Here is a 23,673-nt window from a genome sequence, read left to right as displayed (position 1 = left end):
GGAGGTCAGAAATAGGAGCTCAGTTTCACTGGGCCAAAATTGGCAAGGCCATGCTTCCTCCCATGGTTCTAGGGGAGAATCTGATTCCTTGTCTTTACCAACTTCTAGAACGGCATCCCTCGAAGTTAGATTGTGTCCCCCCTCCTGCACCCTGAAAAACCAGCAATGTAGCAATCTTGCTTCTTTTGTCACATGGCTTTCTTCTTCTGTAGTCAGATCTCCCTCTTTAAGGATACTTGCGATCACATTAGGGCCCACCCAGATAATCTAGGATAATGGCTCCATCTCAAGACCCTGAATTTAATCATGATCAACCATGATTTTAATCAAGATTTTTCACTTCTTTGGGTAGATTTGTTCCTAGGTATTTTATGTGTTTTGGTGCAACTGTAAATGGGATCGATTCCTTGATTTCTCTTTCTGTTGCTTCATTATTGGTGTATAAGAATGCAACTGATTTCTCACAGCTTTCACTTATTGAACTCAGAACATCATAGGTCCAGGTATGTAAGTTGTTTGCTATGTGATCCCTTTGATGAAAGTAGCCCTGGGAGTTCTTTTACCCAATGATGATACATAGGACTTAATGGAGAAGATAGAGTTCCAGATCTGGTGCAGAGTGGATCTCTGCCCTTAGGTAATTCAGTCTGTGTTGGGCATAAATATCCTGCTTATTCTGGGCTCTCAGACTTGCTGATACCTCTGACAAAGCTACTCTGCCCTTTTTACTTTGGTGCAGCACACGTACGAGATTCTTGAATTTGTCGAGGGAAAATTCATCACCCTTTTCTGTTCCTTTTTCAGATCCGCCAGTCACCGAAGATGGGTGGGTTATCTACAAAGACTACCAGTATTACTTTAGCAAAGAAAAGGAGACCATGGACAACGCCCGAGCATTTTGCAGGAGGAACTTCGGTGATCTTGTTTCTATTCAGAGTGAAAGTAAAAAGAAGTTTCTATGGAAATATGTAAGAATACGATTAATTTCAGAATGAAACAGTGACGTGTGATAAGCAAAGATAATATCCACTACTGGTACCCTGTGGTGCAATTTCAAATGAGGGGCTAAATGTCAAGTTTCTCAGGTCAGGGGAAGACATGAATGCCAGAGGAGAGGTGGGTGGTGGCCATAACAGAAATGAATGACCTCATAAAAATAAGTTGAATATAATGAAAGAATAAAAAATCCTTTGCTTACAAAGCTATTCCAGTGTAGTCTGACCTATCTTTATCTTTGTGGATATATTTTGGTTTGAACTTTTTAGGACATTTCCTAATATTGCACAAATAAATATATATGTGGACAAAGTCTTTCCTTAGATGCAAAGTACCACATGGTTACTTTGTTTTAAAGAGTATCTCCAACAACCTAATTACTATAGGCATTTGCTATTGCAGAAAATGACTGAAGGTATTTGCTTTATAAATTCAGGTTCATATATAGTATGCATATTTTTCTTTTTCTTTTTTAAAAAAATTTTTAATGTTTATTCATGTTTGAATGACAGAGAGACACAGAGCACAAGGAGGGGTGGGGCAGAGAGAGAGGGAGGGGGACACAGAATCTGAAGCAGGCTCTAGGCTCTGAGCTGTCAGCACAGAGCCCGATGTGGGGCTCAAACCCATGAACTGCGAGATCATGACCTAAGCCAAAGTTGGACGCTCAACTGACTGAGCCACGCAGGCACCCCTTTCTTTTTTCTTTTTTTTTTTAAAAAGTTAATTTAAAGGATGCCTGGGTGGCTCATTCGGTGTCCAACTTTGGCTAGTGTCATGATCTCACAGTTCATGGGTTCAAGCCCCATGCTGGGCCCTGTGCTGACAGCTCAGAGCCTGGAGCCTGCTTTGGATTCTGTGTCTCCCTCTTTCTCTGCCCCTCCCTCCCCTGCTCATGCTCTCTCTGTCTCTTAAAAAGAAATAAACATTAAAAAAATTTTTTTAAGTGAAAAAAAAACTAGAAAAGTTTATTGAAGTAATCTCTACCCCCAATTTGGGGTGCAAACTCAGGACCCCAAGATCAAGAGTCAGTCACATGCTCTTCTGGCTGAGGCAGCCAAGTGCCCCAATATTTTTCTTTCTGTTTCTATGAAAAACGTAACTTTGAATATACCACAAAATTTCTGCATGAATCCCTCCTTAGAAAGCAACCCAAATGGGCTGCCTCATTACTAAGTAGGTTTTGTTTAAGAATTTTCTTATTACGTAAGTATGGATTGAACTATATGTCAACTTCCATCTTTTAGGTAAACAGGAATGATGCACAACCAGCATATTTTATTGGCTTATTGATCAGCTTGGATAAAAAGTTTATGTAAGTACATCAAAATAAAGACAACTTTGCTTCAGAGGAGGATCTGATAAACATCTCACAGTTATTTTGAGACTTCGGCTTTGCTGAACGCATTTTTAAAAATCCTGCTGAGTAGGTGATGGGCTGAAGAGGGCATATTTTGGGTGAGCACCGGGTGTTGTATGGAAACCAATTTGACAATAAATTTCGTACATTAAAAAAAATAAAAAATAAAGATGTATATATATCTATAAAAAATATCCTGCTGAGCTCTCAATCTAAAAAGCGTCTTAAAAAGAAAGCAAAAGAATTTCTTAAAATCCAGTTAAATATTTTGAGCATCATAATTCTCAAGTAAACAATTCAAAGTCTGATTTAATCTTGCAAAACTCCACCTATTTTTGTTTTAGGATGTCATCCCATGTTAGTAAGTCACCTGCTAAGGAGATACATGCTGCGTATATGAATACCGACTTTACCGTTAAAATTATGATTCCCACTTGGACCATCCGTGGTGCACAGAATTAAACCGCCCTTCTATGTCGCCCCACTCACTGCTTTAACAGCCCTACTTTGAAATACCCTTTCAACTGCATGAAATGCTTTCGTTTCAAAGGAATGACTGTACTGTTTTCCATTAGATACAGGGGCCAGGAAAAGCTCCGAGAGGGAGGAAATTAGCACATTTTTGGGGTTTCTTTCCTTGTTCATGAATACACATGTTCTCCTAAGTCTGAAGAACAGATATGTCTTCCTGGCTCGTGTGCAGACGTGTTAGCCACATATGTTCCGCTTGACCCTTATTGCCATTTTTGAGTAAATAGAGACCCAAACTCACACTCCTTAATTTTAAAGATCAGAAATGTTTGATGCTTCTTTGGACAAGCCCCCGTTTTTGTTTTATTTATTTATTTTTTTACATTTATTTATATTTTGAGAGACATAGATAGAGCACAAGTGGGAGAGGGGCAGAGAGAAAAGGAGACACAGAATCAGAAGCAGGCTCCAGGCTCCAAGCTGTCAGCACAGAGCCCGATGCAGGGCTCGAACTCACAAACTATGAGATCATGACCTGAGCCGAAGTCGGACGCTTAACCGACTGAGCCACCCAGGTGCCCCTGGACAAGCATCCGTTTTAATCATCTCTAAAATGAGAGGGTCGGATTCGATGATCTCTTGCTCTCTTCCCAGCTAACAGTCTCTGAATTTCTGTAATTTATATAAAATAAGCATTGGCCTGCATACCCTGGGAGAAACCTAGAATAAACACAAAAATCACAGAATGGGCCTTACCGAGAAAGTCTCAATGCTCCGTCTCTCTCTATGGGTGGTTTTCTTTTGTGGGAATCCTGTCTAATCAGCACTGCGAGAGATGTTTGCTTCTGGCTGCTTCCAGAGCAACTGGGATCTCCATTTCCTCTCTCGCTTCAAGACTAAAGGTAGCTTCTTCCAGCAAGGGAAAAGAAGACAGACTGTCGAAAGCCCTGGGTTGCTGCAGAGGAGCACAATGGCCCGGGAATCACCGGCTCCTCAGAGTTTTTCTGCTAGTCTTTCTAGAATCCTCTCTTCTGTTTGCTTCCAATCCTGTGCTCTGTGCATCTTCACTGACTCAGGTGTTCCCTCACGCTAGGCTGTAACCAGTTATCCCGATGTTTGGATTATTATTGCTAAGGGCCTGAATTTTCTCTTTCAGTTGGATGGACGGAAGCAAAGTGGATTATGTGTCTTGGGCCACAGGTGAACCGAATTTTGCAAACGACGATGAAAATTGTGTGACCATGTATTCAAATTCAGGTAGACAACATAAACACCGTCTTGAATCTGCCCCATGGTGCGATGTGCCTTTTGCTACATCCCTAGCCTAAAAGTAGCAAGTTGTGCCCTTACGTCAGGCAAGAAAAGCAGAAGAAATACTTTAAGTCTCAGCGGCGTAACTGTTAGTTGGCTTAGTTGGCGAGGAGAATGTTGGCTTAGTTGGCGAGGAGAATGTGTGCTTCCCATGTGCTCTAATAAAGGACACTATCTTGTCACTTATTTTAGGAAACGTTTTTTTTTTTTTTATGTTTTGATTTGAGCAGAATATCCAGAGGGTTTATCTGTCTCCATTATCTCTCTCCACATCTTTGTCTGTAAAATGAGAATAGTGACCAGAACTTGTGTGTTGTTGAGAGAATTAAAGATATGATATTTCTAAACCACTAAACAAATGCTTGGTATCTATAAGTTTAGATACGATTAGATTATTATCTTTAGCTGTTAATGGCTGTTTAGATAATGTATCTGCAACATCAAGTTTATTCTGGGCTCGTAGGAAGCTCTCCATAAAGTTGAACTATTATCGGGACGCCTGAGTGGCTCAGTCATTTAAGTGTGTGACTCTTGATTTTGGCACAGGTCACGATCCCAGGGTTGTGGGATCAAGCCCCACATCAGGCTCCATGCTGAGCGGGTAGCCTGCTTAAGATTCTTTGTCTCTCTTTCTCCCTCTGCCCCTCTCTCCTGCTTGTGCTCTCTCTCTCTAAAATAAAACAACAAAATAAAATAAAATAAAGCCGAACTATTGTTAGTTTAAGTGAAAGAACAAAAGGGTACGGCATAGATCTTTCTAGTTACTTGTGTAAAAATGGTGTTGTAATCTAAGCCATTTCTGAGAATCCTTACAAAACATAAGGCATTTTATTTAAAAAAGAGTGTTTTTATGTATACTGCAGAATTATTTGTAGCGGCAAAAGTTTCACAGCAATCTAAATTTCCATCAGTAGAGAATTTAAGTAAATCACAGACAGCTAATAGTGATGAAATAATATACAACCAAAAAAGGAATGAGAAATTTCTGTATGTACAAATATGGAACAAATCTCCAAGATATATTGTTAAGTAATAAAAGCAAGGTACAATGTGTATATAAAAAAAAAAAAAAAAAGAGTGTTTTTAAATGCAAATATGTAAATCTAATTTAGCTATTTTGTCCTCTGCCAGGGTTTTGGAATGACATTAATTGTGGTTATCCAAATGCCTTCATTTGCCAGCGGCACAACAGCAGCATCAATGCCACGGTCATTCCTACCGTGCCTGCAGTCCCGGGAGGTTGTAAGGAAGGCTGGAATTTTTACAATAACAAGGTACTAAAACAATTAGCGGTAGTCTTGGCATCGATCGATGTGGAGAGTGTCAGTGCAAACTTTTCAGCTGAAAGTTAACTTCCGCTTACCTAGTCCCTTGAGAAAATTTTAGGCAAGAATAGATGAAGGTTCCTGTGTCAAATTCCCTGTGGAAATTGAGAGTATGCTTGAAGGATCCAGATAGATGTGCCCTTTGTTACAAGGAAGAAAAAACACTTTGCAAAGGAAGTCCGTGGGTGACGAAACTAACTTAACCTTCTGGATCTCTGTTGGGTGATGAGAAAATTTATATTTAGCGTCGATCTGCATGAATAATTTAAATTTCTTTAGGGCAAACACTATTATCTTGACTTAGGCCCTATTTTTGTCTTCCCTCCAAGTGTTTCAAAATCTTTGGATTTGTTGAAGAAGAAAGAAAAAATTGGCAAGAGGCACGAAAAGCTTGCATAGGATTTGGGGGAAATCTGGTATCGATCCGCAATGACAAAGAACAAGGTATGCAGACCATTGTACAATCAGTGATGCGCTTCAGTATGTAACCTTTTCCCGCTGATGATAGTAAATGATATTTTGGTTTTTGACGAGGCAGGGGAGAAAACCCAAACACATATGGAGAACTATTTTTCAGTTGTAGGGAGCCTGCTGGGCATTTAACATAGAAAGTCCCTTTTGGGGCACCTGGGTGGCTCAGTCGGTTGAGCCTCTGACTCTTGATTTTAGCTCAGGTCGTGATCCCAGGGTTGTGGGGTTGAGACCCGGATCAGGCTGCACACTAACCATGGAGCCTGCTTAAGATTCCCTTTCTTTCTTTCTTCCTCTGCCCCTCTCCCCTGCTCTCATGCATGCTCTCTCTCTCTCTCTCAAATTAAAAACAAAAAAAGTCCCTTTTCATTGTTAATGACAACTCTGTGAAGTAGGTTATCATCAGCCCGTTTGTGATTGGTGTTCAGGCAGTCTGCTGGTAAGCAGGAGGGTTGGGAATCAAACTGGCTATTCCCACTTAGACGCTATTCTTTTTCCACCAAGCCAGTTTGTTCCCCAAAGAGCCAAAGTAGAGAGTAGTTCTAGGAGTGAAATGGAAAATTGTTAAAATTAACTCCTAGAGAGTTCACTCCTAGAACTAGTCTCTACTTTCACTCTTAGAACTACCCCTAGAGCAGTAAATGGAAAATTATAATGTTTTTTTATTGATGTTTATTTACTTATTTATTTATTTTAAAAAAATTTTTTAAGATTTATTCATTTTTCAGAGACAGAGAGAGAGGGAGACAGAATCCAAAACAGGCTCCAGGCTCCGAGCTGTCAGCACAGAGCCCGATGTGGGGCCTGAACCCACAGACAGTGAGATCATGACCTGAGCTGAAGTAGCATGCCTAACCGACTGAGCCACCCAGGCGCCCCAACGTTTATTTATTTTTGAGACAGAGAGAGACAGAGTGCGGGCAGGGGAGGGGCAGAGAGAGGGAGACACAGAGTCTGAAGCAGGCTCCAGGCCTGTCTGAATTCAGATTCTGTCTCCCTCTCTCTCTGCTCCTCCCCTGCTCACGCTCTGTCTCTCTGTCTCTGAAAAATGAATAAACCTTAAAAAATTTTTTTAAATAAGTAAATAAACATCAATAGAAAACATTTTAAAATGCCCTAAAACTAATTTTTAGATATGAACTTTGAACAAATTGAGAAAAAATTTTTAATAAAACATAAGGATGAACAACTGCTTTGAAGAACAATGAAGGGAAAAACGCATCATATCCATAGAGCGGATTGTTAAAACTTACTATACTGTTGACAAGAGAAAGACAGTTGACTACTTTCGCATGGTCTCTTCATGGCCACCTTACCTGAAATAGATGCTAAGTTAAATAAGTGAGCCACCACTTTAAGGAGGATGCTGGCCACTGACAGGCCAGCCAGATGAAGAAACCAAATGGCTGGAGAATTTGGAAGCCACCGCAGGCAGCAAGTGAGCCATGTTTGAAAGACCTTCATCTTTCACAGCCTGAAAAAGACAGGATATGGACGCGTGTGCTTCTGGAAGGAAGATTTAACACCAATGAATGGCAACTATAAAGAAATAGGCCTAGGCTCAAAATTGGGAGGCCATTCTAAGAATTAGAACGGATTAGGGGCATCTGGGTGGCTTCGTCGGTTGAGTGTCAGACTTTGGCTTGGGTCATGATCTCAAGGTTCGTGGGTTCGAGCCCCACATTGGGCACACTGCTTCGGATCCTCTGTCCCTCCCCTGCTCGCTCTGTCTCTCAAAAATAAATGAACATTAAAAAAAAAAAGGAACTAATTAAATGGGCTGCTTTGTGAATTCTCTAAAGGACTGTGAAAATGCTTACATTGGAAAGTTCTTATTTGGATCCTATAGACTCTAGCATATAGTGTACATATTGACTGGTACATAGCATGAAAGATGTTTAATAAATGTTTGTATGAATGAATTTATGTGGGTTGTTAAGGGGGAGATGAGGCACTAGATAATTTCTAAGTTCCCTCTTGGTTCTGAAATCCTTTGACTTCCAAAATCATGGTACATCTCAGAAAATATAAGAAAGAAGAAAGACACAGGAACCCAAATGGCACTCTCTCAAATGTTTACCTTATTCCATAAAGGCTGCCGTGTGCTCTCTTGGAACATATTATCATATTATACGATAAATCAACCAGGGTTTCGCTGAGAACCTTTGTCAAGTGCAGCAACTTTCCAGACACGGAAAGAAAAGGGTCAAACCATAGCACACAATAAAAACATTTTAAGAATATAATATTCATATTTCTCTAACCGGCCTACCACATTTTGGGCTTAGCTACCCGGCGGAGAAACACAATAATTGACTTCTTCTCTTAACCACAAAGTGCTGATTCCTGGCATAACAGAATTAGAACCTGGGTAATAGAGACGTGCAGAAGGAAACAATTTTCAGATAAAATAACATTATTCCTGGCAAAGCAAGCACACGTTGTTGAATTCTTATTTGTGGTTGTTGGCAGAAAAAGAAGTCAGGGCTAAAACACTGGCAGGTAGTTAGTTCTTTTCCACATTATTTCAAGTTGGGGTTGGGAAAGGTTATGATCTTGTTTAGGAAATAAAATAAAACCAAAGTAAATACCTTGCCATGCTCTCTTCTCTCTCTGAAAAATGTTGGAAGAAAAAAAAATTTATTTTTTTTTTTACCTTTAGTTGAGAAATAAGCAAAAATCTCTGAGCTGAGTACTCACTGCCTCTGCTACTCGGCAGAATAACCATGGAGTAGTAGCCCTTCCATGGAATTACTTGTTCATGAATAAACAGATCATTGTGTCTCTTTGGGCTTCTCTCTATTTTGCATTTTTTAGTAAAACCCCAGTGCACAGTCAGTCAGTATCCTCTTTGCATTCAGGAGTCGTGTTCGAGCGTAAGGGTGTGGAAATTGTTCTGGAGAGTCGGTGTTCATCCACCTGGGCAACCACGACTCCTGGCTGGGGAGGTTGCTAGCTGTGGAAGGTGGCCGCGCGGTGTGGGAGGCGTGAGGAAGGGCAAGTGGACAGGGGTTGGGGCACCTGTGCCTTTCAGCCTTTTCCAGCTTCTGAATATTTGCCCCCATCCTCTCTCACTGCCACAGAATTGGCAAAGAAGCAAAAGGCCACATTTGTTCTTCGTTCTCTGAATTGTTCTAGATCTTCTCTCCTAATGACGTGAGTGCTTAGCATTCAGTTACCCACCTGGGTCCAAGCACACTTACTGGATGGCCCCTGACCCCTAGCAGTTGCTGCCCAGAAGGAGTTTCAATTGGGTAGCTCTTTGGGCTCGGAAACCCAAAGTAGCAAGAATTTGACAGCCTAACGCTTCTCGTTTTGACAAGTAGTTTTCATTTTCAGAAATTTTCTGGATTAAGAGCTCTCTTTGCCCCCTAGTTATTATAATTAGATCATCTTATTTAAAAAAATCACGACACCCGATAACTCATAAGATGACTGTGTATGAATTAGAAACAATACCTCTTCCTGCAGAAGGCAGGCAGTCACCCCCAGATCGGGGTGTATGAAATGGAAAGCAGTGCATGGGATGGGCTTGAGCCACCCTTTCCTCACTGCCATTGGGCGGGGCACAGACCGGACAGCTATCTGCCCTGGCCCGGAGAAGAACCTAGACCCGTATGACGCAAAACTTGCCAAAGTACAAAACTGAAATGATAAAGTGATTTTAAGGTTAGACTGTGTTTGTTTTCATGGTAAGTACTTTTAAATAATAAAGATGTTAATCATGGATTCAGTATTTTAAAATTCTGTATTTTGAATACTTTCCATATGTTGAGTATTTTCCCCCAGGTTTTAAAGTATCTTGTGCAACTTTTCTTTCAGCATTTCTCACCTATCACATGAAGGACTCCAAGTTTAATGCCTGGACTGGGCTGAATGATGTGAATTCAGAGCACACGTTCCTGTGGACGGATGGTCGAGGAGTTCATTATACAAACTGGGGGAAAGGTTACCCTGGTGGGAGAAGGAGCAGTCTGTCCTACGAAGATGTAAATATCCGTTTCAGGTCACCTCTCCGTATACCGTCAGCCTGCTTCATCATATTAGTGATGAGTCTTCTTTGACAGTCTACCAGAGTTCTCCCTGATCTGGTTCATTCTTGCAGTTTTTAAGTGTTTCAGACTGAGCCAGCCTTGAGAGAAGGAGTATAAATTCAATTCAGAACTCTTCAGCTCGTGGGGCAGCTGGTGGGGATCCCAAGGGATGGCCAAGCCGGCCCCACTCTGGGTCTCTGTTGTAGTCATGATGTGCACTTGAGCCCAGAGTTGTCAACTTTATTTGTACCAGCTGCTTGTAAATTCTTGATGCTTGTAGTGTTGAGGGTTTATGCCCAGGACCTACTACTACTAAAGATCCCATCCTCATCATTATCATGACTGAGCTGCCATTTGTAGAGTGCTTGCTATGTGCCAAACAGTGCCCTGGGTGCTCTTGTACGTTAACCTAAGAGACAGATGATTGTTTCTTTATTTTAGTGCTTTTAATCTTGTATCACTGAATAGTCAACTGGTCAGTATTAAACAGCACACTAGGCATTGAGAAAAACATGAACAAAAGACTTTTTTCTTACCTTAAAGAAGCTTACACTTATGTTAGACCTCAAGTCTTTTTTTTTTAAATTTTTTTTAACATTTCATTTTTGAGGGACAGAGACAGATCACGAGTGGGGGAGGGGCAGAAAGCACGGGAGACCCAGAATCCGAAGCAGGCTCCAGGCTCTGAGCTGTCAGCACAGAGCCCGACGCGGGGCTCCAACCACGAACCGTGAGATCATGACCTGAGCCGAAGTCAGATGCTTAACTGACTGAGCCACCCAGGTGCCCCTTAGACCACAAGTCTTATATGGGAAAGAAGATAGTAAGGAATGCAAGTGTATAATGTCAGGATCCCTTATAAAGCCCTGTGTAGTTAGCAGGAAAGAACTTACTATGGGACGGAGTGATCTAATCAGTAAACACTTACATAGGGAGACTTTCATTTGATGCAGAGAAAGAGCATGAGAAAGAATCAGTGAGGGCTCTTTTCCTTAAGAGGTTTGAGACAATGATCCAGAAGTTAGGTGAGGGTTGGGGAAGGCCATGCTAAGTGAGTGAAGCAAGTTAACTCTTCAAGAAAAAGGCACCACGTGGGTTTGGGCAGGAGTAAATAGCTCCAGTAGAGCAGGGCTTTTATACAGAAAAAAAGTAGGAGAAAACTTTAAAATGTTGAAAGCAGAATTTAGAGAAATTTAAATGCCCCAGGAATGAGTTTGGCTTTGTCAGACAGGCAGCAAGAAAAGGTTAGAGGAGAAACATGATCTGATCAAAATGGTATGTTTGTGATTATTAATTTGGTAGCTCTGTGTACGGTACCTAGTGATTTTCTGTGCAGAAATTCCTTGAATCTTCATTTACATACATGAGGGCTAAAAACTTACTGAAGAAGATGAAGCAGAATAGAGTGATAGGGGATTTGCTGGGAACAGTTTCTGGATGAGAGGTGAATTTTGTGTAAAGCACACACACACACAAAAATCATTACGGCCCAAGTTTCTTTTTTTGTCTTGGGAACCTAAAGACAAGCAGAAACAACAAAAACAAAATTTGTAATCTCACCACCCAGGAAAAAACACTGTTCATCTTTCGTCGAATTTGTTTCTAGACGTTTTCTGAGCGCAAAATATAAAGTCGATTGCACGAAAATGGAATCAAAACACACAGACTGTGTTGTTACAATTTCAGGAACTTGAGAGGATTAAATACAGTGTGATCGAGAGGGTGGGAGAGAACTCTTCGTGTGCATTTTGTGGCGGAAACATGCTTGCTGTGTCCAGGCTTTCTGGAGCAGAGCACAGGCTGTAAGCCAGGGTAACAAAGATAAGAAGAGCTAAGGAGGAAGATGGGGATGATAATGATGGCCCATCTATGTGTCGGACAGGGAGTTCCTGGGAGTTGAAGCTCATTATTCGAACTGACAGATTCAAGAAGCCCAACATGTGATAAGTCAAAATCTTCATCTGACATGGGATGAAAACTTTGGCAGGTGCAGATTTCATGACTTTATGACTTGCTTTGGCTCATAGACCATCCTATGGGAAGCTAGATAGTGCAAACATATCCACAACACAGAATAGAGAACTCTTTCCAGCCTGGCGTACTTCCCTGTAAGATCGCAAATAAGATGTGAAACTTTCTAGCTCTACCCCGGCAATTTGTTCTGAATCCATAATGATGCTTTTATAAATTAAATTAGCAAATGAAAAATATAGATTATACTTATTTCCCTTTAACAGCAGGACACCTATTCTGGGGGTTGAATCAGGGGAATTTATGTGGAGAAGATATTGTATTCTCCTAACATTTGGTTGCTAAATTTTGATAGAGATTAATAGAATTTCTGATAGCAAAATTTCTCAGACCTGTCTCTAAACTTACCCTAATCTACCGGGTTGTTAATTAAAAATAGCAAGAGTTCACTGTGAGAGATCCAGGTAGAAAGTGCAAGCAGGTGCATGGAAAGTAAGGAGCAATTGAACATACTGTAAATGAAATAGGGTGATGAAGGGGTGCCTGGGTGGCTCAGTCGGTTAAGCATCTGACTTCAGCTCAGGTCATGATCTCACGGCTTGTGGGTTCGAGCCCCGCATCGGGCTCTGTGCTGATGGCTCAGAGCCTGGAGCTGCTTTGGATTCTGTGTCTCCCCTGTCTCTGTCCTTCCCCCCCCCCCCCAAAATAAATAATGAAACATCAAAAAATATATTAAAAAATAGGATGATTAAATTTGGAGGTTAGGAATAATGGATTTTTTTGGCTCATTAATGAATTGATTTAACAATTACTGCTTCACACTCCTTTTTTTCCCCCTTTCTCCATAAATGTACAGGCTGACTGTGTTGTTATTATTGGTGGGAAATCAAGGGATGCAGGAAAATGGATGGATGACACGTGTGACAGTAGGCGGGGCTACATATGCCAAACACTTCCTGGTAAGTTCTACCAAACCTCGCCTGCCCATGAGAGCTGGGGTTATTTAATATTTCTTATAAAATATTAAACCTTGAAAATATTAAAATTGAGAACCTTCTTCTCAATTTTACTGTGAACACTAGACTGCTCTAAAAACATAAAATTTTATTTAAAGAATAAATAAATTTATAATAAATAAATAAATAAATTTATTTAAAATTTATTTAAAGAATGGCACCTTGACAGGTTTGTTTCTCACCTCAATCCATGGATGCCCGTGACAGATGAAAAGGGTGGCGTTTTCTATAAACTATTCATGAGTGTGCCCCTTCATCCATCTGAAAAGTTTTATGCAGATTACACTTGGAGTTGGAACTTTCTCAAACTTCGTTAGAACTTTAGGGTATTTGCCTCCCTGTACCTTTTTAAAAATGTCACGGTAAGCATACCTCAGTCGTGCTTGCATAATTTGAGAACCATTGACACAGAATATCATATATGCCTCCTTGGTTCTATATTCTCTGCCTTTAAAAATGTAGATCTCGGGGTGCCTGGGTGGCTCAGTCGGTTAAGCATACGACTTCGGCTCAGGTCATGATCTTGCGGTCTGTGAGTTCAAGCCCCGCGTCGGGCTCTGTGCTGACAGCTCAGAGCCTGGAGCCTGTTTCAGATTCTGTGTCTCCCTCTCTCTCTGCCCCTCCCCCGTTCATGCTCTGTCTCTCTCTATCTCAAAAATAAATAAACGTTAAAAAAAAATTTAAAAAAATGTATATCTCAAGGTGCCTGGGTGGCTTACTTGGTTAAGTGGCTGACTCTTGGCTCTCAGGTCATGATTTCATGGTTCATGAGATTGAGCCCCATGTCAGGCTCTGCACTGAAAGCACACAGTCTGCTTGGGATTCTCTCTCCCTTTTTCTCTCCGTCCCACCGCTGCTCATGCTTGCTTACTCTCACGTGCGCTCTCTCTCTCATTCTCAAAATAAATAAAAGAAACTTTAAAAGAAACATAGATCTCTCTCTTTTTAAAGCTGTAATTTTTAAGGAATCTCTACACCGAACGTGGGGCTCAAACTCACACCCCCAAGATCAAGAGTTAATTCATTACGAACTGAGCCACCCAGGAGCCCCTAAAAATGTAGATATCTGCTTTGCATGTCATTGTTTATCCTAGGAAGCCCTACTATCATTTAATGAAAATAAAACGGAAAATGTACATATGTACTGAGAATCAGGATGATGGTTGTATGCACTTTATGGCTGTTTCCAGTGAAACAAGAATACAATTATCTAGCTCCACAGAAAGAGGACCAACAATGCAAGGTGGTTGAGAGATGAGGGAGGGGATAGCGTGGGCTGCTATCCTCCTAAGAACAATTCTTAGAGTTTGAATTAGAAGGTGTTCGTTCTCCTACATCAAATGGATTTTTCCACACTTTCTGGGGGATCAGGGAACTCAGACCAGCTCATGGCAATGAGTGAAAATCACTTAAGATATTTTCAGATGACTGGCAAGTACCACGGGAATCCTAAGCGTTCATTAATTCAGGAGCTTTTCTCTCTCCGCTGTGTCTTATGGCACCAGAATCTTGGGCCACGAGAAAAGCCAAACATGCGATCTGTGTCTGTGTGTCGAGGAAAGGAGGGACTGTCCTTCCAGGAGTGAATGACGGTTTACAAGCTTTTTAACAATCTTTTTCTTCTTATAAGCATCTGTGTGTCGAGGAAAGGAGGGACTGTCCTTCCAGGAGTGAATGACGGTTTACAAGCTTTTTAACAATCTTTTTCTTCTTATAAGCATCTGTGTGTCGAGGAAAGGAGGGACTGTCCTTCCAGGAGTGAATGACGGTTTACAAGCTTTTTAACAATCTTTTTCTTCTTCTTACAAGCATAAGTGATAGACTATTTGCCCCCAATAAAAACCTATTAAAAAATAGATAATATTTATAATCCTATTCACATATAGAGTCATGTTTTTATGCATATGTATATTCATATATATGAGCCAAAACCCACTGTTTTAAAAAACACATAGCACCTGTTCTTTGTTGACATTTAGAAAATGCAGAAAGGCAAAAAGAAGGGAAAAAAATTCCCCACAGCCCAACCACCTAAAAATAACCTCTCAATATTTTAGTTTTCCCTTATAATTGTTTTATGACTGTTTTCATAAGCAAGTTGGACAGATGAGCTGTTTCCTAGCTGCATACAGTCTGCCACGAAACGGTTTTTTTCAGCCTGCCCTCGAGCCTCATTTGCCACTTTTAGTGGTCCTACAATTTTCTGGTGCTGTGAAGACAAACCCAAACCTCCCCAGGTTGGGAAACCGTAAGATTGTTCAGTCTCTACTGGCTGTACCATTGGAGGGTGCTGGCCTGGGTCGCTTGGTTTAAGGATATTCTTTTACCAACACAAGGTGGCAGCAACAGCAGAAGAAAGGGGAAACGGCCCTTGCTGATACAAAGTTGTCACCATACCAGGCGTAATCAAAAGAACGTTCGGCATTTGTATAGCGACGGGACAAGACAGATGGTGGATTAGGTTGGTACACAGCGGAACACATCTGAGATTTAGCCAAGACAAAATTGGCAGGCAAGGACATCTAGAACCCTAGGCCAGGGGTTGACAAATTTTTGCTTTCTGGAAAGAGACAGGTTGTAAATATTTTAGGCTGTAAATATACATTCTCTGTTGCTAGCATTCCGCCATGATATTGGGCGATCATAAACAACATGTAAACAAATGAACATAACTGCGTTCCAATAAAACTTTATTTGTGGATCCAAATCTGAATTTCGTATAATGTTTACATGTCACAAAATATTATTCTTGGATTTTTTTTTTTTTTTTTTAATTTGTCAGCCATTTAAAAGCCATTCTTAGCTCCTGGGCCACAGAAACAGACAACAGGCTGACATTTGCTAACCTCTAACTCTAGGGCATCTGTTAAGGGACACAGAAAGAAGCTCTTTGGGGGGGGTCTATACAGTAAGTGGCACAAAGGTAGGTTGGCCTACAACAGCAATTAGAAATCCATGCTGGAAGGGCCCCTGGGTGGCTCAGTCAGTTAAGCATCTGACTCTCGATTTTGGCTCAGGTCGTTATCTCATGGTTCATAGGGTTGAGCCCTCTGTCCGGCTCTGTGCCTACAGCTCAGAGCCTGCTTGGGATTCTCCGTCTCCCTCTCTCTCTGCCTCTCTCCTGCTCTCTCCTTCTGTCTCAAAAATAAATAAACATTAAAAACAACAACAACATTTAGAAATCCATGCTGGAAGACTGAGGAAAAAGCTTCAGAAAGCCAGAGTGACTGTGGCTTAGAAGAACTCCAGCCACTGAGACAGTTTGGTCAAGGCGTGGGGGTGCCTGGGTGAAGGGCGTAGGCAATCATCAGTGGGGATGAAGCATGATGGTGTGATAGGGGTTAAATGAACCCGGGACTAGTATCTGGCTTCGTGCCAGAACTTAAATCAGTCTCTTGAAGGTGCCTTACTAACAGGTGGAGCCAAATAGACACAAATAGATGCAAATTCATGGATAGGGTGGGACAGATGGAGGAGGGGAAGGAAGACTGTTGGTGACCTTGAAATTTGACCAAGATGGTAAAGTAAAAATTAGTAATGACAGGACAATAGATAGGCTCTTTAATTTATGGGATTAAACTGTGTCATTTCTTCTGCTCAGATTCTACATATCGTTGAATTTACGAGCCTTTTTTTTTTTTAATTTAGAAACTTGATTACATATCTATATTAATGATCTGGATGCAGTTTGGAAATTATTTAAGTTAACCAGGCATACTGATTAAAAATCAGAGCTTTGGTTTTTGGTGTGAAATGGCTTAGGAAATATTTTTAACACCTGATGGTTTGGATTGGTGCTATTCTGATTGTTTTTATAATGGAATGAGATATGGTAGTAGATACAGTATATCATTGACACTCTAAATGATGCTTATTGGTAATGCTAATGAAAGATAATCTTTTTCTTCCAGACTCTTCCTTGCCTAGTTCTCCAACAACAATTCCAACAGATGGCTTTATTAAATATGGTGAAAGTAACTATTCACTCATGAAATTAAAGTTACAGTGGCAAGAGGCGGAAAATTATTGCAAGCTCCACACTTCCCTTATTGCTAGCATTCTGGACCCCTATAGTAATGCATTTGCATTTATGCAAATACAAAAAGTTAACGAGCCCGTGTGGATCGCCCTGAACAGTAACTTGGTAAGATGCTGGAAACATGCGCAACTCGACACGATTTATAAATTGTGATGAAACAGGATTCTCTTTCTGTTCATTCTGCTGAGCACTCATTAAATGTAAGACACTGTGCTGGGCAATGTGAATGATACTAACATAAACTAGACCTCATCTTTTAAGGATCCAGTGCCTTCAGGGATCTAGCAAGCTAGTGATATATGTCAGAGATCAAATTAAATTTACATAACTTAGATTAACTTTCACACTGCTTTTGAATATTAAAATTAGATTCTGCAGCTCAACACTCTCAGGTATTAACTTATTTCTCTCTAGAGTGTCACAATTACAGCTCTACCATGGGAATCAAGAAAGCCGATCAGGGGCATGGTTCCTGGGTAATGAGGATACGTTTTTTTTTTTTTTTTTTTTGTGGCCAGTCATTCTAGAGTTGTGAGTCCTGAAGTTGTGAAGCTTCTGTCCCTGTGCGAAGAACGTCACTGCAGTCGTTTCTTTTATTCCATAATAGAAAAACGCAGGTTGCCAGTGGCAGAGAATTGGGGTGGGGGACACAGAACTAAGAGTGGTGATGGAGTTGCTAAAATATTCCTAAAATGAGTCTTCCCTGATGCCCTCTGATGCATCTGTCTTTTTTTTTTTAATGTTTATTTTTGAGAGAGAGAGAGAGAGAGAGAGAAAGAGAGAGAGATACAGAGCACAAGTGGGGGAGGGGCAGAGAGAGAGGGAGACATAGAATCTGAAGCAGGCTCCAGGCTCTGAGCCATCAGCACAGAGCCCGATGCGGAGCTCGAACCCACGAACTATGAGATCATGACCTGAGCCGAAGTCAGATGCTCACCCGACTGAGCCACCCAGGTGCCCCTGTGATCCGTCTATCTTCATCCATTTAGCTAGTCAACCAGCAAACTTCCTAGTAGAAGAAATAGAAATGTCAACACGTTACTAGGAGACAAAACCAGAATGTTAAAGAGAGGTATCTAACAGTGCTGCAAGAGAGAAAAGGGATCAGTCGAGTCAGGGGAGAGGGCCAAGCAGTTTTCTCTGAGAAAGCGGACTTTTTTTGACGTGGCCTGGGACGGTGGAACATAAGGAAGGGAGTACCAGGAAGAGAGAAATGGACGGAAAGAGATAAAACTGGAAAGTAGGTTGGCATCAGATTTTATAGATTTCCTAATGCTGTGCTACAGAGATCAAAATACACACTTCATGCGAAGAGTATTTCCTAAGTAGGGAAGTGAATACTTAAAAGTAAGTAGTTCCATGCTGATTTCTGTGAGTAAACTTAGGCAAGACATTTTTATGTCTGTGTTGACTCTGTTTTTTAGTAATTAATTTGCTTGTTAGTTCACTCATTCCCTTCTTACGCACAGGGTCACAATTCTTTCATGAGTTTAACATAAGGTTTTATTATTTTTAGAAAGATTAAGTAGCTTTTCCACTATACCGACATTTATAACGAAAACGGTACTATTATATTCCTTACATCTATAGAATTAAGGACAACGTAAGCATTATTTGATTAAATGTGGTAGAATACTACAAAATTCCAACTTGAGGTAATACATGGTTTTGATTTTGTCATTAAATCTTTGGTAATTGGCTTGGGAAATTAAATAATGCAGTTAAAATGGGACCCATGGTTCGGTTTCAGAATTCATTTATTTCATTAATATTATATATATCATCTGTTGTTAGACATTACCTGTCAGATCTTTTAGACTGGTCAAAGGATATTATTGATAAGGACTGTTTTTGATGTGGTTAATTAATTTACATGTGATCATAAATTTTGTTCCACTAAATTCAGTAAGAAGTTAAGTGTGCAAGTTGAAAAGAACAATCTGCTTTTTAAAAAATACCCAGAAGTATTTGTTATAGCTGAAAGACCATCTTCCTGGAAAGCGTGGCACCTAGGCTCCTGTGTTATCTGTCGGATCTTGCCTAAGTCATTTGTCACGTGTGCTTTTTCAACAGCTGAACATTGAGGCGATTAGAAGAGATTAGTGTTTCTTCCAAGGTCTACAAATTCAATGAAAATTACTTAGTTTTATTGTCATTTTAGTGTTGATGTAATAAATATTTTATTGGTCCTGAAGACAAAATTTGTATTTCACCCTGAAAACCTGCAAATAAAACGTTTCATAGAATAAGACATAGGTTTTTAAGTCAGTGTTTTTCAAATTAGCTTTCAAGGATGTATTTATGGGGAACTCCAAGAGTCCCTCTAAAAGAAAGGGCTCTCTCTACTGAATTGCAGTTGGTAGAAACGATTTATTACCAAATGTTGAAGATTGTCAAATCACAGTCTAAAATATACTTTTACTTCTCACTTGGTTCTTTCGGTCTTTTCTAAATGAAGCAAGACTGCACGTTAATTGTTGTTTTCGTCTTTGCAGACCAATAATGAGTACGCTTGGACTGATAAATGGAGGATAAGGTACACTAACTGGGCTGCTGATGAGCCCAGACTGAAATCAGCATGTGTTTACATGGATCTCGATGGCTCCTGGAAGACAGCATATTGCAATGAAAGTTTTTATTTTCTCTGCAAAAGATCGGATGGTAATTGAATACACAAAAACAATCAAGGGATTTGAAATTTCCTCAATAAGTGAATACACATGACTTTTGACATTATTAAACAGCAATGTCTCCTGGTTAACTTAATAAAATAATAAGGGGCACCTGGCTGGCTCAGTTGGCTAAGCATTGGCTCTTGGATGTGGCTCAGGTCATGATCCCAAGGCTTCATGGGTTCAAGCCCCGCATTGGGCTCTGCGCTGGCCGTGTGGAGCCTGCTTGGGATTCTCTCTCCCTCTCTCTCCTCTCTCTTTTTGCCCCTCCCTGACTCTCACTGTGTCTGTCTCTCTCAAAGTAAAGAAATAAACCTTAAAAAAATAGCTTTAAAGAACAAGATAATAAAACATCTTCCTTCACATAACAGAAGACTAACTTGATAATAAGCAAATATACATAGATCCAAATAATGGGGACAGAAAATTTTCTTCATGGCTAGAGTTTATTTGCACTTTATAAACTTTTGAATTTTTATTTTTGAGATTATGTGATGTCAGATTTGTCAGGCAATTATGACTGGTTTTTATGTTGACAGCACATCTGTATCAATATAATTTTATCAGACTACATATCAATTAATGAGAGTCAGTGATATGAAGGTGATAATTTTCCTAGAATACAGTGAAGGGGGACTCCCTTTGCAAATTATTTTTTGATAACTTTTTTTAGGAACTTAACACCTTCGTAAATATTTATAGATCTGCATTCTTCATTATGATGGCAATTGATTTCTATTCTACCAGAGTAGCGTCTACTGAAATACATTTAAAATGAAGAAAAGAAAAAGATACACTAAAAAGAACACCCAATAACAAAAATGGCGGATCCAAATGATTACCGTTAGAACTTTTTAAAAAAATGGTGATGGGTGATGAAATTTTCCTGAGCTGCTAATCTTTTATTCTACATAGTAGAGAAACCTAATGCTTCGCTTTGTTTTAAATGTCTTTTTATTAACAGAAATCCCTGCCACCGAACCTCCACAACTGCCTGGCAGGTGCCCAGAGTCTGAGCACACAGCATGGATTCCCTTCCATGGTCACTGCTACTATATCGAATCTTCATACACGAGAAACTGGGGCCAGGCTTCTCTGGAATGTCTCCGAATGGGTAGGTGCCACGTTTACTGTTAAGAAAAATGTCATAATCACCTAGTCCGGATTACCATGTACTTAAAAAACACTGTACATTAAAATCCTGTGGAATGTAAACACACCGGCTTATTCTTCTTGTTAATTTCTATTGTGACAGGATGGTCCACATCACGCGTCCCCAATGTAATTTATAACATTACAGCCTCAAAATTTTAAAGAATTACAGTAGAAAAACAATCATTTGCTGAATAAGTCTTTCTCACTTTCTGCCCTAGTATTCTTTTGTTCTGTAGTTTTTTTTTTAATGTATGTTTATTTATTTATTTTGAGAAAGAGAGGGGAGGGGCAGACAGCTTAGCATGGAGGCCAATGTGGGGCTTGATCCCACAACCACGAGATGGTGACCTGAGCTGAAATCAAGCATCAGACGCTTAACTGACCGAGCTACCCAGGCGTCCTGCTCTAATATTCTAAATTGTTAGGATTGTCATTCTGAGTTATCTAGAGTGTCGTGCATTGCCTTCTGACCTCCATGGTTTCTGTTGAGAAATCACTGTCGATTCTCGGGAGGATCTCTTGTACATGATGAGTCACTTCTCTCTTGTTGATTTTAAGAATCTCTATCTTTTGACAGTTTCTCGGGGATGTGGATTTCCTTGCGGTTATCTTACTTGGAGCTCAGATAGATGTGGAGCTTGCTAGATGCATACGTTAATGTTTTTCATCAAATTTCAGATTTTTGGGGGCCATTATTCCTTCAAGTATTCTTTTTGCCCATTTCTCTTTATTTTCCTTCTTGGACATCCATTATGTATATTTTGATCTAATTGGTGACGTCCCACAAATCTCTGAGGCTCTGTAAATTTTTCTTATTTTTCCTCCATTATTCAGATGCGATAATTTCAACTTACCTATTTTCATGTTTTTGTGGTTACTTCTTTTGCTTAATCAAATCTCCTGTTAAGCTACTCTAGTGAATTTTTCCTTTCAATCATTATAATTTTCAACTCCAGAATTTTAAGAAATAATTTGTATCTCTCTCTTGATATCCTCTACTTAGTGAGACGTATCTCATACTCTTTTTTCATACTTTAGCCATGTTTTCCTTTAGTTCTTTAACATAGATGATTTGGTCTTTGGTAAGTCGAAGGTGTGACTTTCTCAGGAACAGTTGGTATTTACTCCTTGTCTTGCGTATGGGCCATACTTTCTTGTTTTGTTTGTTTGTTTTTTGTTTTGTTTTTTTTTTTTTTTTTGCATTTCCTGTGATGTTTTTTGTTGAAAATTAGACATTTTAAATAATATGATGTACAACTCTGGAAATAAGATTCTTTCCATTCCACAGAGTGTGTTGTTTTTGCTGGTTTTTTTTTTTCTTGTTCAGTGATTTTCCTTAACTATTTTTGTAAAGTTTATATTCTTTTTCATGTGTCATCATGGTAGTTACTGCTTAGTTAGTTCAAGGGGTCAGCTAATGACAGCTTCCACACTCATACAATAGTTGACAACTCTTCCTTAGTGGGGCGCCTGGGTGGCTTATTTGGTTGAGCATCCGACTCTTGATTTTGGCTTGAGTCATGATCCCAGGGTCATGGGATGGACTCCTGTGTCACTCACCATGAAACCTGCTAAGGATTTTCTCTCCCTCCGCCCCTCTCCCCAACTCAGCACACTCTGTCTCTAAAACAAACAAAAACCCCCAACAACTCTGCCTTAGTGCTCACTTCCTTCTTGCAGATCCTCAAGGTTAGCCAGAGTGAGAGCTTAGAAATCTCTCAGATTTTTTATAAATATGCACATGTACACGCCCCAGTGCATGTCTGTGGCCTTGTCGATTCTCAAGAATGGATCAAAGCTTTTTGGAGCTCACTATGGACATCTTATTCCCATTTTTCCTTTTAAGCTCTTGTTGTTGTTGTTGCTGCTGTTTTGTTATTCTTTTTTATTCAACTGTTATCCCTGCCTCAGGCACCTGTGATGTTAGATAATTGCATGAACACCTTCAGAGACAAGACCGTTTACATTTGGAAGAGCTCTGAATTGGGGCAAATAAAGCCAAAGCTTTGCAACTCAGACTTTCCAGGGAACTGTCAGAGAGATAAAATAATGGAAATTCTTTGAAGTGGGACTTCGCAAGAGCTCCACCGCCATTCTGATTATTCTAGTGGTTTCTAGGCTGTTAGTTTTCACTGTGATTTGGGAGCTGTCGTTTTTAAGGTAAACAGAGAGCTGAGGGTAATGCAGTGAAATTAGAGCAAGTTAAAACATCATGAAGCTCACTCTTAACACAAAAACTGAATTTTTTAAGATAAGTATTGCTGGATTGTTACATGCTGTTTATTAATCTTTAGGGTTCCAAAATTTGTCAGTGTTCTTACTGCTTTTGTAGAGGATTGCCGTGGATACTTACTGTCTCTCTCTCTCTCTCTCTCTCTCTCTCTCTCTCTCTCAAAAATTAAGTGTTTAAAAATAAATACATACATACATAAATACATAAATAATTAGATTTTAAAATTGCAATGAAGATGGAGAAAGTTTGTTTCCAATTTTAGAGGACTGAGTTTTCCTGTAAATAAAATGAATGACTTTCACTTACCAAAATATGTCATAAATATTTCAAAACGGTTATCATCCCTGAAATATATTAAACCATGGAATATGTGACTGTGAAATAAAAACACTAATCAAGGGGATAATCCAGGACCCAGTAACATGGGATGCAGGCACACGGCTAAGTGTAGGTTTTTGAGATCCAGAAGGCCTGGATCATGCCATGACCCTACCCTCTCCTATCTTCGGGATCTTGACAAATTACTTACCTTCTGTACTTTTGGTTCCTTATCTATAAAGAGGGGGTAGTGCTCATTTGATACGGTTGTTGTAAAAGTTTAGGGAGATCATACTGGTAA

At 40.0% G+C, this 23,673-nt stretch overlaps 1 protein-coding gene across 1 annotated transcript in view; it reads left to right on the top strand.

The window, feature by feature from the left end:
- MRC1 (mannose receptor C-type 1) overlaps positions 1-23,673 on the top strand; it is a 98,288-nt gene that overhangs the window by 68,189 nt on the left and 6,426 nt on the right. Inside the window, exons 17-26 of the mRNA XM_019460649.2 lie at positions 805-968; positions 2,244-2,311; positions 3,984-4,084; positions 5,270-5,412; positions 5,793-5,907; positions 9,757-9,923; positions 12,796-12,898; positions 16,867-17,099; positions 19,490-19,655; positions 20,631-20,780. Of these exons, the coding sequence (XP_019316194.2) occupies positions 805-968; positions 2,244-2,311; positions 3,984-4,084; positions 5,270-5,412; positions 5,793-5,907; positions 9,757-9,923; positions 12,796-12,898; positions 16,867-17,099; positions 19,490-19,655; positions 20,631-20,780 (1,410 nt within the window). The remainder of the gene's footprint in view (positions 1-804; positions 969-2,243; positions 2,312-3,983; positions 4,085-5,269; positions 5,413-5,792; positions 5,908-9,756; positions 9,924-12,795; positions 12,899-16,866; positions 17,100-19,489; positions 19,656-20,630; positions 20,781-23,673) is intronic.

The sequence above is a fragment of the Panthera pardus genome, unplaced genomic scaffold, assembly GCF_024362965.1.
Source record: "Panthera pardus isolate Hobbes unplaced genomic scaffold, ASM2436296v1 HiC_scaffold_6, whole genome shotgun sequence".
Taxonomy (NCBI): Eukaryota; Metazoa; Chordata; class Mammalia; order Carnivora; family Felidae; genus Panthera; species Panthera pardus.
Note: the sequence above shows the minus strand (reverse complement) of the source record. Positions and strands in the feature narration are given on the sequence as shown.